The following is a 15,583-nucleotide window of genomic DNA, read 5'->3' as shown; positions in this document are numbered from 1 at the left end:
TGGGATTGGTTCAATTCAAAGGGAAGGTGGGGGGTGGGACGTAATTTTCCTCACGGGGACATATGGCTTCTGTTTCAAAATCTCATTTTACATTTATTTATATTAGGGGGCAGGAGTTGGAGTATATTTTTTCCTTCCCCCCTCTTTTTAGATTAATTTGAACGTAAGCCATTATTATTGTCAACTATTACAATACGTCAATAATTTAATATTTTAATTGCCCAGGGAGAGGACTGAGGAACAAAACCAAGTCGTGAAAGCGCCTTCTTTTAAAATATCTCTTCTGCGCAGACGCAGACGCAGACGCCAGAAGCAGTGTTGTTGTTGGCTTCAAACAAAGCTCATAACCGTAATTTCTACCATTGTATCTGAAATAGCTTCTTTCACTCTCAGTAACTAGTGTAGCAGCAGTACGCTTAGGTACCGAGATTGTCTTGTATGATTATAATGCGCACTCTCTCATATATTTGAGTGTGAAGAAAGCAGAGCAAGAAGAAGAACAAGCTCCAAGGAACCTCCAACTGCCCAGTTTTTAATACAAGGTGACTTCAATTTGTCCTTTCCTTGTCGTTTTTCAGATTCACGACTTCATCTCCTAACTTCTTTCAGTCATTCAAATTCTTCTTTTTTGATTATTATTATTTTTTTATACTGATTCTTGAAATTAATTATACAATGGAGTCATTGAAAGGCCGAAGATTGGGCGTGGGTCTTCGAGATCTGGGACTGTACAATGAGATCTTTTTACTCTGAATAAGATCATTCCTCATTTCTCATCACCATCGGATTTCTTGCTTCCAATGTCTGCGTTGGAGAGCTCCTATCGCTGCTATTCATTTTGCAATTGCGATTGCTAGGGTTTCTGTCTGTTTGCTTTACTTTAATGCCAAAATGACCACCAAACGCGCCTACAAGCTACGTATCCTTTACGTCTTCCTCCTCCTATAATTTGGGTTGTTATTTAGGGTTTCATTCTGGTCATGAATATACCTATACATTTTGTCGGTCTGCTGTCTTTTCGGGCAGATCTCTTGTTTCTTTGTTTTTCTTTTCTAATGAACCTTATTTTATATATATATATGTTTTGTTCGTCCTTGCATCCGAATCTCTGTCTAGCTTTTTCAAGATTAGTTAGCCTTAACCACTCTCTGAAACAGAGGAATTTGTTGCACATTCTTCCGCTGTCAATTGCCTCAAGATTGGCAGGAAGTCGTCCAGGGTTCTAGTCACCGGAGGAGAGGATCACAAGGTCAATCTATGGGCTATTGGCAAACCCAACGCCATCCTGGTTGGTTGCTTCCCTACTCTTTCCTGTAACCTTTATCATTTTGTCCAATCTTTCTTTATTTAGTGTCAAAATATATACTTCATCAAATAATGTTTTTGATTGCCCACTTTTACTTCACAATGTTTTCCTGACAAGTTGAGGTATCCTTTCATATATACTCTTACATCTCTTAGCTTAATATTTTTGAAATCCTTTTCTTTCCAACTTCACACAGTATGTGAACATGCTTCTGAGTGCATCCATCACTTGATGTTTTTACTTGTTTTTTTTTTGCTTCTGATTTTACAGCAATGAGTTTTGCATCTAATTTTACATCAATGACTAGAGAGAGACTTATAACCTCCAAGCATGACTAGTTATATATTTAGATGGCTTCCCCATGTAACCTCAACTTAAAGGTTGGGAGTTCTACCCTGCCATGCTAGAATACCGTTTAATTTTAATGTGTTAAAGTAGTTTTAGTTCCAATGCGTTTTTAACTGATGGTAATGAACATTTACTTATTAAATGAGTCTGGGGTTCTTATGTTTATGATCTAATATTCTAATATTTTTGCCTTCATACCCAGAGTTTGTCTGGACATACAAGTGGAATTGATTCCGTAAGCTTTGATTCTTCAGAGGTGTTAGTTGCCGCAGGAGCTGCAAGTGGTACAATCAAGCTTTGGGATTTAGAGGAGGCTAAGAGTATGCTTTTTATTTCTATATGCCATTTTCATTGGCCTATACAAAACATATCTTCAACCCTGGTTTTGTTTAACTGTAACCTTATTAAATCTCATTAACTTTGTTGATTCTATCTATATTATGTTGTCATTGCAATGTGATTTTGTGTGCAGTTGTTCGTACACTTACTGGTCACAGATCTAATTGCATATCTGTGGACTTTCATCCCTTTGGAGAGTTCTTTGCATCTGGCTCTTTGGATACGAATCTTAAGATATGGGATATCAGAAAGAAAGGGTGTATCCACACGTACAAGGGCCACACTCGAGGGGTGAATGCAATCAGATTTACCCCAGATGGCCGTTGGGTTGTATCTGGAGGAGAGGACAACACAGTGAAGGTTAGAACTGCTTTCCTCTAAGTTCGAGGTGTTTGTAGAATTTAACTAGCATGGCAAAATCTAACTTAATTTATCCATTATTCACTGTCTTCTGATGAGAATGAAAAAAAAACAAGTCATCCCCCCGCTATACCCCGCCTCCCTTTTTCTCTAGAGACTTGTTTGTGAAGAAATGCATTTCTTCAGCTGGATGCACACTAACATGTATGCTTGTTTCTTGTGCATGTTGGTGTGTTTGTGCACACAGGGTGTGCATGGATGGGTTATGAGTTTTTTTTTTTCCTTTGAGAGAGAAGGGGCTATACAGTCCTTATAGTTTTTAATGGCAATATTATGCAGTTTCTGCATCTTTAATGAGATTGAATTACTTATCCAAAAAAGCATTATGCTCATTGTTGCATCCCAATAAGTTGATTTGTTCCGTGCACCATTTTTGAAGTCTGGCATGTGTTGCCCCTTGATGCATGGACTCCTTTTCTTACGGTTCATTTCAATATTGGCCACCAAATTAGAGCCAACTTGAATATTCAATTGGGCATCAGCTCTTTGCCAGTGCTTGGGTTGTCTGGCTAGAGCTGACACTTTATAAGGTGATTCTAGGGAAGCTCCAAATTAATTAATCATTTTTGGGTAATAGCAAAGATGTAGCTCGCTCTTTCCCTGGGTCGTTATAGAATGCATATCTTATGTGCCAAAACATATGTCAACAGTGGAATTTGACTGCTGGAAAACTATTTCATGATCATGTGTCTTAAGGTCTAAGTTTAGTGCATTGATTTGTATCATATCAACGTATTCACGTAGATAAAGACAAATAAATAAACACATACTTTTGTAAATACCCGTGGATTTTTTCTTTTGTTTTTAAGTAGACTTCATGATATGCAATTTTTTAACAGTTGTGGGATCTGACTGCTGGAAAGCTTTTGCATGATTTCAAGTGTCATGAGGGCCAAGTTCAGTGCATAGACTTTCATCCACATGAGTTTTTGCTGGCAACGGGTTAGTTGCTCTTTGTTTGTATATGACAATGTCATTGTCCTCTACATATGATGTGTTCTTTTTTACCTTGATATTAATAGTGATTGATTTGCTCATTTACTTTTTTGCTGGCGATTAATTATTCTGTTTTTTTTTTCCTGGTCACCCCATTGGTAAAGTTTAATTCCTTGATAAATTTCATGGCTTGGAGACTGACAAAAACTGTGAATTTGATACATCACATGCAAGGATAAGCCAAGAGAGAAATGTATGGCAACCTAATATTTTCTTTGAAGAGTTCCACGAACTTGATTATGATATACTAATGAAAAAGTGTAAACCAAGTTTGAGGCACCAAACAAAGTTTGATGAACTTACCTATGTTATTGTCATTGTAATCCAGCCCAGGGTTTTGACAAGAATTTATTTGGGTTGAAGCGGAAATAATATTGTCATTCTCCAAAGCAACTTTTATGCACCATATCAAGATTTTGGAATTCTTTTGCAGGGCAGAGGTCGTACATCATTCTTATGTATATATTTTCAAAGCAAGTATCTTGAATGTGTCCATTGGATCTTAGGCCATTTGGTATATTTCTAGATGTTCATGAATTTTAACAAGCTTGAGTTATTGTATGAGTTGCTGACCAGAAATATCCAGCTTATTATGTTGAGGGATAATGATCCAACATTTGATACTTTATAGTATTTTGGTGGTGCATTTTTTTAAAGTTATATACATAGGTGATAATGATCCAAAACTATCCAGTCATTTCTAAAACAAAATTCTAGTTATCCTAGTCTTCTACTTGTTTCCACACCCACTCAATGTTGACGTCAGATAATTTTCTTTATATTTACGTTTGTGTGCATGGCCCTCTTAATCAAATAACATTTGTAAGCCTTGAAAGCTGCAAAATACTTCTGAATGATGTTTTTAGTATTATTTTCTTATTTTTGTTTTTTCCCTTGCCTAGGTTCAGCGGATAGGACTGTTAAATTTTGGGACCTTGAAACGTTTGAGCTTATTGGTTCAGCAGGACCTGAGGTATTTTTATGTCTTATGTCATTAGTGCTAGTAGAATCAAAGGTCGAAATTGATAGTTTTAAAGTTTTGGATTCTTTGTATGGGATAATTTATCTGTATGATTTATTATTCCTTCCTATTGCAGACAACTGGAGTTCGTTGTCTCACTTTTAATCCTGATGGGAGGACCCTACTATGTGGATTGCATGAAAGCTTGAAGGTAAGCTCTAGTAATGGTTCATCCATTTAGAAAGGTGATGTATTAAGCTAATGGTAGGCTATTTATATATTTTGTGGCTTTATAGGTTTTCTCGTGGGAGCCAATAAGATGCCATGATGGTGTGGATGTGGGATGGTCTAGATTGTCAGATCTTAATGTTCATGAGGGAAAGCTTCTTGGCTGTTCATACAATCAGAGTTGTGTTGGAGTATGGGTTGTAGACATATTGGTATTACTCAAATTATCCTCATTTCTACCTATGAATGGGTCTTTTCATGTCTTCTAAATGACGGATGTACTAAATCTTAATTTTGAACTTATATGGTGCTTGCAAATTCTTACCTCTTGCACAGCGCATAGAACCATATGCAATTAGTAATGTTACCAGATCAAATGGCCATTCAGAATCTAAATCTTCTTCAAGTGGGAGTCTGTCAGTACTAAACGAGAACACTGCTAAGGCCACTCTGGGTCGACTATCTGTTTCCCAAAATTCAGATCCTTTAGTGAATGAGACAAAATCTCTTGGAAGGTTGTCAGTTTCCCAAAATTCAGATCCTATTAAGGAGCCAAAAGTTTTGGCATGTATGTAACAAATTTTTTTTTTCTTTGAAATTTTTACTGTTGAAATCTTTGACTTGGTATGAAACTTCTAATTATCTTCAAATTTTCTCTTTCCTGGTTATTTGTTATGGTTGAAGCCGCAGGAAGTATACCTGGTACTCCTCAGAGGATTGGTTTGAATGCCAGTCCAAAAATAATGCCAGCTAGTTCTATGGCAGTTCCTAGTGGAGCAGCTTCGAAGAGGAGTTCCACCAAGGCCCAGTCAACATCCGGTGTTCCCATTCTTAATAAATTGGATGTGATACCTGTAATTGTTCCCAGGACCAATATGAGGTCAGAGCAAGCAGCTGAGTCCAGAAAAGAAGTTGGTATAGCTGGAAGAACAATGCCGTTCTCTCTGCAGTCAAAGGCTACTGATTTCCGAAAGTTTCCAAATAGCAGAGATGAAGTGGATAAGCCAATTGTCTCTGCCCTGCCTGAACTCACAGGTTCGAAGGCTCCCGAATTGAGCAGTGGTGCAGATAGGAATATCTTTCCTGCAGTTAAAAGCTCAATTCAAGGAATATCTGCTGCTGAGAAGAGCATTAAGGATGACAGGTTTATTGGATCTGGCAAGCATGAAATGAATTCAACTACTGAGCCAGCTGCTAACTACCAGCATGAAAGTTGTATGTATTTAAATCTGTACAATCATACCTTCAAATTGTTTGATTTATATTCCATTCTCGCTGCTTGTTTGTCAACAATATGTTGCTAACTATTCTTTTGTCTTTTTGGTTTGAACTTTGAGTTTTCTTCTACTTTTTGGCAATTTTCATGGTTAAAAGTTGAAATTTTCTATCTAAATTTCATGTGACTAGGCCAGATGGCCACCGTGAGGTTTTGAGTACGGATAGGGACATCTCTTTTCTCACAAACTACAAAAAATAGATAGCCCATTACGAACGGAACTGACAATACTTAGTCTCTTAAATAATGGGCATTGCCCAACTTATTTGAAATCAAATCTGAAGAAATATGGAGCATATTTAGACAAATTGAAGAAACCACTTCTTGGACTGGAAGACGGTGATTTTCAAGTTGCAACTAGAGGGGTGGGGGGAAAACTTTAAATTGGAGATGAAATTGCATGTCTGCAGAAACTAATGACAGGTTAAGGATATTTGTTTGTTTGACCATTAATTGCAGTCATGTTCCCAAGCCCCTCTGTGATGTTTTTCTGCTGCCCAAGTCTTTGTTTTGTTGGGATGATTGGTGACCCTCACTGAGCGTGGTTTTGGATCTGTCCTGTGTTAACTTTTACATCTGTCACTTGAGATTGAGTTATGCATTTATTTCTTAAACTCCAATTTTTATATTCAGATGATACTCGGGGACATAAGGTGAGCAGAGATGCATGTTCTATTGAAAGTAAAAAAGGAGGTAAAAAGCTATTCTTTTATACTTTATGTTTGTCAGTGATCATATGAAGTTCACTCATGTACTTTCTGCAAAATATTCAGGCAAAACTCGCTCTCTTGTTGTGAATTGGGAGAAAAGAGAAAGATCTCCTACTTATGAGGGATCTACTTCCAGTATTCCTCCTGGCACTGTGTCTGCAGCTAACATGCTCCCTTTCAATGCAGTATGAGCACTTTGAATTGTGTTATATCTTTTCCTTTCTTCTCTTCTTCTTTTTATGCTTTTGACTAGCATCACAATACTTGTATGTCATAGTTTTAGAAGTAAATGCTGCATTATTGAGCTTCCTGATGAATGTCATTTTACTAGGGAAAAAGAAGAAAAGAAAAAAATTGTGTCTCATTTTTCTTGTAAGGAAGCACATGCTTTATTTTTCTTGTAATTGGTATTTATTATTCTGTTTCACTTCTGTTAAGGAAACTATAATTACTTGGAAAAGTGCAATTCACAGACCATACCGACCTATTAACCACAATTCAATGGTCTTAACAATTTTAACTTCTTATTGCTGGGTTTGGAATTTTAACCTCACTTGTCATTGTTCTGTTCCCAATTTGATGAATGCCATATATGATGTAGAATGTAATGGTGTTAACATTCTTTACTTCTTATTGTTGCTGCATACATTGACGTCATGTGTAATCCCTATGATCTCAATTCAAAGATCAGTCTGCTCCATGTTAGTATCAAAATCTGAATTTTGTCCTCCTTTTTTCTTCTTGGAAATAAGTCTTTTTCCCTTTTCTATTGAAAATGTTTATTTCTTTCCCGATATCATAATGGTGTAACTTGAATTCAATTGAAAAAACCAGAAAAAAATGTATTTAGTGCATATATATATATTTCACTTAAAAGTTCTCTAGTAAATAGTATGAAAGTGGCATAACTTTAGAGCCAAAAAGAAATCCAATGGCACATAAATTAACATAGAACATGTACGAGTATGATTAGCCTTGTATTTTTCACTATTCCGTTCCTTTTTTCTTTTTTTTTTGATGAATAATAATTTATTGGAGAAGAAGAAAAGCTTGTGTACATGAAAAGTATACCAAAGAAGCAACCACCCTAATGGGGTAAAAAATCTAAAAAATTAACAAGATCTGCAAGCCTAGAGGAAGAGAAATTAGGAACAAAAGATGCAAACCCAATCTAAAAGGAAACTCAAGAAGAAGGATTTTACTTGTAGCATATTAGACTTGCGGTTTTTGAAAAGACATCGATTTCTTTCTCTCCAGTTGCTCCACATAAGTAATGTAGGGATGACTTTCCAAATGGCCTCTTTGGATTGTCTCTTCCCTTGCATCTTCCATCAATGAAGTAGCTCTAGTTTTGGTGGTTTTATAGTTGTGTTGGGTATATCTTTTTGCTAATTAGTGCAATCTAATTTGTGTTTACAGTTTAAACATAGAGGGTATCCTCCATCTGCTGAGAAAGAAACGGTATCTGCTAGTGATGAGGATGCTATTGCAGATGTAATGGAACAACATGACCAATTTATCAGTTCTATGCAGTCTCGTTCAGCCAAGTTACAGGTGATCATGAACGAAGTTATGCTTGCGGTTAATTGGATGCCTTTGTTACTTCTTTATGTCTTTATTCTTCATAAAATTTTCTTATAGTTATACTGTTTTTTGTCAAATGCCCCGGCAAACTTCTTAAGCAGGGTTATGAGAATATATTTTAGTATATATGGACCATGTTGCATTTACAGTTGGACCCACTAATTATCAACATTTTTTAACTAAAGCATCTTTAATAGTTAATTTTTTCCATGGGGAACTGACTTTGTTCATGTCTGATACTTTATAACTCTATTACTTAATAACTGATGATTTTTCAAGAAAATAATTAGAATCTGTTTGGGATTTCGTTTGAGAAACAGAGCTTTTAAGTCAAAAAGAGCTTTTGGGCAAAAGTTTGATTTTTAAGTTTTTGTCAAAAGTGCATTTTGGTCATTTTTAGGCTTTTTGGACCCTTAAAAGTGCTTTTAATTTTTTTACCAAACGAGTATTTTTTTCTCCAAACAGACTTTTTGAGTATTAAAAGCACTTTTAGGCCCCTTAAATACAATCTCAAACAAGCCCTTAATGTTATTAATGAAGCTTCTCTCCTTGTAATGTGCAAGTATATATAACATTCTCCATGAGAGTTAAATTATCTGATAATAGATTATGAATTATTGTTTTATGGCTTGATATTAGGGGTCGATTGAAAGTAATTGTTTGGGGGGTAATTACCTAATAAACTCTGTGTTTGGTCTTGTTTCAAATTAAACCTAAAGTTTCAATTGCTTCGGTGTCAATCCTATAGTTTCAAAATCATTGCAATCTAGACTGTTGCTGAGTCTTTGTTAACAAACAATAATGAAAATCAAGGAACTTGCACTTGGGACTTATTTGGGGACCATAAATCTTTCAATGTGAATGTATTTTGGTACCGAAAAAGTTCACTCAATGAGTTATTCATATGTAAAAATTCTACCAAGAAATACAGTTTAATGAATATTTTGTGGGTTTTTTGGCACTAAAATACCATTTGGTATTAATGTGAAGGGTTTTTAAGTGTCCACATAGGCTTTTTTTTCGTTGGATGAATAAAACTTAAGCATGTCAGCACAAGCACAAGGTTAGCCAGGGAATTTGAACCTCAGCCAACAATGTAGGGAAGTATACCTATTTGCCAATTGAGGCAACCTCAAGGGCGTGTCTATATAGAAACTAACAAACAAGGAATTGTTTGTGGCATGTATAGAGGCATAGAGCACGTCCATGGGGGCTTGTGAGAGTAAAATGTATATTTATGTGTGTGGATATAGGATAAATAAATATATGGGAAATATGTTTTCATGCTATGCTTACTTATCAAAAAAAAAAAAAATGTTTTCATGCTATGCTTGTCTATTCTTGAAGTTATATGATAGTAAAGGTTTGTTATTGTTGATGTTTAAGGGTTGACTGTATATCATCAAGCAAAGCATCATAGTATGCACCGTTGAGGATGCCTTTGATTTGTCCAAAAATTCTTAAAATTTTCTCAAAAAAAGAAAAAAAAAACTTCTTATGTTGCTGGCATCACCTATGGGCTATGAGCACGTCCGTGGGGGGTGGTGAGAGTAAAATGTATCTAAGGGAAAAGTATACATAAACTACCATTCAATTGCTAATGTCTCCTCCATACTACTGATAGAGTCAATCTCTCTCTCTCTCTCTCTCTCTCCCACCTTCCAAACTCCCAAAATTTTCTTTTTTTTTAAAAAAAAAAAAAACAATTTTTTTTATTTGAAAAACGAAAAAATAAAATAAAATAAAAACCAAGGGGGTGGCTCGGCCAAATAGGGGGCGGTTCTAATGTATGTGTAATTACTTATTTCTGTGATACTTTGCCTGTATCATGATGTTCTAGAAAATTGGTGTGCTGATGTGTTTGTTTTGCATATAGTTAGTATCTCATGCATTTATTATGCAACATAGTTTTGTGCTTAGGTGCTTCATTCAAGTCAATATATGTTATATGGCAATTTTGCTGTGTCTTTACTTGATCAGTTGTTTGGGTGAAAAATGGGAAGTTGACCTAATATGTAACTTTAGTTTGCTAGAAGCTATACTGTATATCTTTCCTTACGGTTAAATTTACTCTGTTTGTATTCCATTGTATTAATGAGTTTTGGCTTTATATTTTTATATTCTTTCTTCTTGATGGTTTTTACTGCCAGGCTTTTTCCACTTTTTATTATCCTTGAAACAAACTTTTAGTCAAATTTCTATGATTTTCTGCTTAGAAACTATCTTTTTCCAAAAACAATTCTTGCTTTGTGTTTTGCTGTCATTGTTTTCTTGTGATATTCTGAGTCTTTGATTAGATATGCTTCATTCTATCCCCTAGTGCCATTGATTCCTTGGTTGTGTTTTATCTCAATTTGTTTATATTTAAAAGCCTCTCAGTCTATTGCTCCCTTATATGATAACGCAAGCGTCTCTCTCTCTTACAAGATGCAAAAATAAATCTTCAGACACTTGACCATTAATAGGGCATTATTATGTCTTAACGTAGGAGTGAACAGCAAGTTCTCTGCTTCTGTACATTTTGCTATGTGTGTTCCTTTAACAAAAGAATTCGCCAAGTCAATTATTGAATATGTTAGATTTGACTTATGGTAATCTACTTTGTTAACATTGAGAAATTGCTGAACCTGGTGTCTAATTATTTGCAGGTGGTTTACAGATATTGGGAAAGGAGTGATGTTAAGGGGGTTGTTGGTGCAATGGAGAAAATGGCTGATCATGCTGTAAGTATATCGTGTTGGATTGTCTTGGGCTATTTTCTCCTTTTCTTCTGTCTGAATATCAATGGACGCGGGACACAAATCTCTTATAGCACTAATTTCTGAAGTGCTCTTATTTCATGCCTGTAAGCTGTTGATTGTAGGTTGTTGCTGAGGTAGTTAGCATTATGACGGACAAAATTGACATTGTCACATTGGATATTTGCACTTGTCTTCTGCCACTTCTCACATGCCTTCTTGAAAGTAACATGGATAGGTAAGAATTTTGCAGTTTTTATTTCTGTATGTCTCACTAATGCAGAAAATATAAATTTATTTCCACCAGAAAGCTAAGATGCCTTCAGAGTGGAGTGATTCTTTCTAGAGTTCCAATTTTTTGTCGATTACACTGCTATACTATACTTGCGTATATATGAATAACAGAATAAGGTGGTTGCAGTCTGATTTTCCCAAAATCTCATCTAAGGGACAGATAATGTTACTTTTTCTCGTGCAAACCATTCTTGGGCATCCAATTATAGTTGCTTTTTTACATTTAAATCTTCTCCTTAAGAATGTGTAGTGAATCATTTTGTTATCCGGGATCTCTTGCAATTTAAGGATTCACAGCTAGCTTTTGAGAATTGCAATTTATGGGAGTTGATATTATCAAATCATCACTTATACCAAAAGCTTAAACTTCTGGATTGATTGATGATTGAACCATGTATCAGAGCAAAAGTCCTGAGTTCGATTTCTGACTCCATCGTTTACTCTTCATTTCAATTAAATATTTCACGTATTAGACCTCACTTGTTGAGGAGTTTAAACCCACACATAAAGGAGAGTATTATAATATTAATTAAATGATTAAATTCACAATTTCCTATCAACTTAAATAACCAGTGATTTAAACATATATAAATCTGGTCATAAAAAGTTTTTATGTATTTCCAAGGCATAAAGTATGGTGAATACTTTTTTATGCATTTCCAATGTTAGAATAAGACCATGTGTGATAAAAGAGAGGGGTTCTTTATTTATTTGTCAAATTGACTGCTTTAACACTCTAATAAAATAAAATAAGGGTGTATTCAATAATAGGGAGTGAAATCCGTTCCTTCCAGATGTGTGGTTGCTGTGACAGGTTGATGTAGAACAGCCCTTTAATTCAGAGATTAGGGATTGTGGCAATCAATATAGGTGGGCTAGAAGGATCTAAACACTAGGCGTTTATGATTAAGAAAGCTAGTTTAGGGAGTGGAGGATTTGGAGTTGAAAGGAAGAAAACTGACAATGAAAGGTTCTGTCCAGAGGTTGTGAACAGTAGTTGTAATCAGTAAATTTGAGTTATTATGGGATTTTTTGTGCTGATTGATGGCTGTGTAAGGGTTCCCAAAATAGAATTTTTGGGGATTTATTTAGACTTGAAAAGGATTGGTATGAGATCTGGATGTAGTTCAAAATTAAGTAATAGTAGGAGAATTAAAAGAGAGAATTCAGAAACCTTGGGAGTCTCACCTAGAAGAATTTTAATTGAGTTTCACCAGTAAAGGAAGTGGAATTGCTGAAAATTTCAGTGAGCCAGTTATAAGGCTTTGCTTATAAAGAGGCAGACTCCCCACACAACAAGGATCAATTCCTACGAGGAACAGTAAAGTACTTTCGATAACCAAACATGACTCCAATTGGAAAATGAAACATAACAAGAATCAAAATTAGCTTAACTCATAACTAAACTCCATGAAACTTGACACCAAACAATCCAAATCTGAAAATACTGTAATTCCCTTTTACCTAAAATATAAATTTCTTGCAAAGCCAAGGATGGACTATTTTTCCTTTTTTGTCTTCTTCCTTTAATAGGTCTGGCTTCCCTCACTGGTGGTTTACAATAATCCCCAGTTTTACATTCTTACCATCACTGACTAAAGTAGGATGATGCACCGACTCACTAAAGCTTGGAAGCTGAATTGGGTAGGCAGGGTGAGAGAGTTCCTCATGTTTTACTAATATCCTACCTGCACTTGTTGGATTCTGCATGTGGATTCCTCTCAACAATAATTCTCCATTGCTACTTTTAGATTTTAATATCTAAAAGTAGATGACTGGCGTAACTTCTAGCATGGCCTTACAGAAAAAGGGAAGGAAAAGGAAGCTGCTGTTTTTTTGTTGAATAGAATATCTTTAATGTTCCCTATTTTCCCAAATTGTTGGCCACAATTTTTTCATCAATTTCAAGATTTTTCCTTTACAACTAGTCAATAACATAAGATTTTCCGGGGTTTACCATTGGGATAAGCCACTGAATGGTTCATTACGTTTCATGCTTTTATCCTCAAGCTTTTACACAGCGTAATACAATGTTGTTTGGTTTATTAACATTTGTTATCAGTTTTGAGCTGCCAGTATTTTAACAGTCTGACCATAATTAGGCATCTAAGCATCTCTTTGGACATGCTGCTTAAGCTGATCAGAATATTTGGTTCAGTTATCTATTCAACAATATCAGCATCAACATCCGTTGGTGTAGATATTGAGGCAGAGCAAAGGTGTGTTTGGCTCCATCTACAGTTTTCCTTTTTTGATTCTTCAGTAGTAATATATTAAGCACTGTTGCTACTTTTTATTGGTATCATAGGCTGGAGCGTTGCAACTTATGCTTTATGGAGCTTGAAAAAGTCAAACGCTGCCTATCTGCCCTTACCAGGTGCCTATCGTAATTTGTTTAGTTGGCTTGACAGCTCTTTATATTGTTATTTACTTACGTCAGAGATGCCATTTTCCTTTTTCTTTCTCTCCTTTACCCATAGAAGAGGGGGATCGGTTGCAAAGTCTGCACAGGAGTTAAATCTAGCTCTCCAGGAAGTTTCGTGAGAAATAACAGTGTGGTAGTGCGTATATTTGTGGCCTCACTTGAAATTTTTTTGTTGCTTTTGAGGGAGTTACCGCCTCTTGAAGGCTTAAACCCGTCTTGATGCAACCCCTAATAGCCCTGGTTTGCTCCGCCCATATGTTCGTTCATGTTAAGCGGAGGCATTAACAACTTGCTAATTCTACAACATTCGATGCATCCGGAAGGCTATTGCATATGCCAGTATACCTAGTGCTGATTGCTTAGCTTTTGCAATGATCAAGAAGTGGATGCTTGGCAGAGATTGGAGAAGATGCCGTTACTTTTTACGCCTAACCCAATATCTCATTGAATTGCACTGATTTAATTTTTGAATTATGTTCGTTAAAAGATTGGCATTGTTGTTGTAAGAGGTGTCCTAATGCCTTGCTGTGATTAGTGCCCTTAAATAGTTAATTTTTATTTTTTTTTAATGTATTTCGTCATTATTACTATTATTATTATTATTATTATTATTATTAAAATTGCATCCACGTGTTCAAAGCCGAAAGTCATTAGAAATCACGTTTTTAAATCACATTCCTATTCAACAGAGCATACTGATTATGAAATGCTGCAAGAGAAGTGTTCATATATTGGATGCTAGAAACTGATTATTAAAAACTTAATGCACAGAACGATGGATGTCATAGGGATGAATTCAAAAAAACTCGATGCACAGAACGATTGAGATTGAATTCAATTCATAATAAGATGCAAATACAATAGAAAGTAAAAGAGTGAGTAAGCATGGTGATTCTATGAGATTGAATTCAAACTAAAGAAGCAATGACATTATAGTACTATAAAGAACGACTTTGATGTGTTTGTATCTCATACGATAAAATGCACATCCAATTTAAACAATTTTTCATTCATCTTAAATGATTCATTCTTTCAATTATTCAATTAAAGAAGTTAGTGTAGTAGCCAGTAGGATTATTGACCTGGGAGTTGGGAAGGTGATAATGTGAAAGAGTTGAATGCAAAGATATCCTAATAATTTGATCAATATTCATAAAACCAAAAGGTCTTATCCATGTAAGAGGGAAGTGAAAAGAGAAGGAAAGCCAACTATTTTGCGCATGAGCTCAAAGTTGCAAAAGCTATCGCCGAGAACGGCGCAGAGTTCAAAATCGTCTTTGCAAGCGTCTTGCCCTAAACAACCACCCCCTCCCCCCCCCCCCCCCCCCCCCCTCCCAAAAAAAAATTAAAAAAAAAAAAAAAAAAAGACGGTGTGGGGAGCTCATCACTTTGCCCATGTTGAATAGCTATGTATGAAGGTGTCGTGTTCGCGCTTCCTCTTCTCCTCCTGAATCTTGAGCAATCTGTGCCCTCTAACGGTGGTTCCAGTCATTATAATTTCGTCGGTGTTGCTGATACTAGCTGTATCAGTTGTTGTGTTTTCTCTAAAAAATTTGTCTGACTTATTATTAGAAAGCAAAGCAGCACATATCAACAGAAGCATTTGCTTCTTCTTCTTCTTCATATAATTGCCATCACTATTAATACTAATAGTGGGGAGGATTGGATTTTGAGATACTTTTGACAAGGGATGAAATAAAGATAACATCGCAACAAAGCTTTCCCACATTCTTTGTGGCTGTAAAGTGTAGATTACATCTCCTCTCTCCTCTCTCCTCTCTCATATTTAACTTTTGGATTTCTAATTTCAAAAATAATTAGACAATAATCATATTTTGTTGTTAAGTCTTACACAAGTTTAAAATAACTCCACCTATTACTTTATACTTTATTGTTAAGTTTTACACAAATTTACTTTACTGTTAAAATTAACGGTTTATTCTATTTGACACATAAGC

The 15,583-nt window shown here is 35.5% G+C and overlaps 1 protein-coding gene across 4 annotated transcripts; it reads left to right on the top strand.

Moving 5' to 3' along the window:
* Window positions 1-277: 277 nt before the first annotated feature.
* On the top strand, window positions 278-14,224 carry LOC132183825 (Transducin/WD40 repeat-like superfamily protein). 4 transcript variants are annotated; one of them, XM_059597271.2, is made up of 19 exons: window positions 278-542; window positions 692-919; window positions 1,158-1,288; window positions 1,857-1,974; window positions 2,127-2,353; window positions 3,253-3,355; window positions 4,312-4,382; window positions 4,507-4,581; window positions 4,667-4,810; window positions 4,935-5,166; window positions 5,283-5,813; window positions 6,508-6,567; window positions 6,648-6,769; window positions 8,004-8,138; window positions 10,817-10,891; window positions 11,032-11,144; window positions 13,303-13,419; window positions 13,509-13,577; window positions 13,681-14,224. In XM_059597271.2, exons 2-19 carry the CDS (start codon window positions 892-894, stop codon window positions 13,742-13,744), a joined length of 2,415 nt encoding a protein of 804 aa, XP_059453254.1. In that variant the 5' UTR covers window positions 278-542; window positions 692-891; the 3' UTR covers window positions 13,745-14,224. The 4 variants fall into 4 exon arrangements, with proteins under 4 accessions (XP_059453254.1, XP_059453256.1, XP_059453255.1 ...); XM_059597273.2 differs by having other exon boundaries at window positions 682-919; window positions 4,318-4,382; XM_059597272.2 differs by having other exon boundaries at window positions 682-919; window positions 13,684-14,224.
* The last annotated feature ends 1,359 nt before the right edge of the window (window positions 14,225-15,583 follow it).

Source organism: Corylus avellana, chromosome 7 (assembly GCF_965113065.1).
Source record: "Corylus avellana chromosome 7, dhCorAvel1.hap1.2, whole genome shotgun sequence".
In the NCBI taxonomy this organism is placed as follows: domain Eukaryota; kingdom Viridiplantae; phylum Streptophyta; class Magnoliopsida; order Fagales; family Betulaceae; genus Corylus; species Corylus avellana.
The sequence above is the reverse complement of the archived record's forward strand: the minus strand, read 5'-3'. Positions and strand labels throughout refer to the sequence as shown.

Coding starts and splice junctions, on each gene's coding strand:
- LOC132183825 (XM_059597271.2), top strand. CDS start 892: ATGACCACCAAACGCGCCTACAAGCTAC. Junction 8,139..10,816: donor CTCGTTCAGCCAAGTTACAG/GTGATCATGAAC, acceptor AATTATTTGCAG/GTGGTTTACAGATATTGGGA. Junction 13,420..13,508: donor GATATTGAGGCAGAGCAAAG/GTGTGTTTGGCT, acceptor TTGGTATCATAG/GCTGGAGCGTTGCAACTTAT.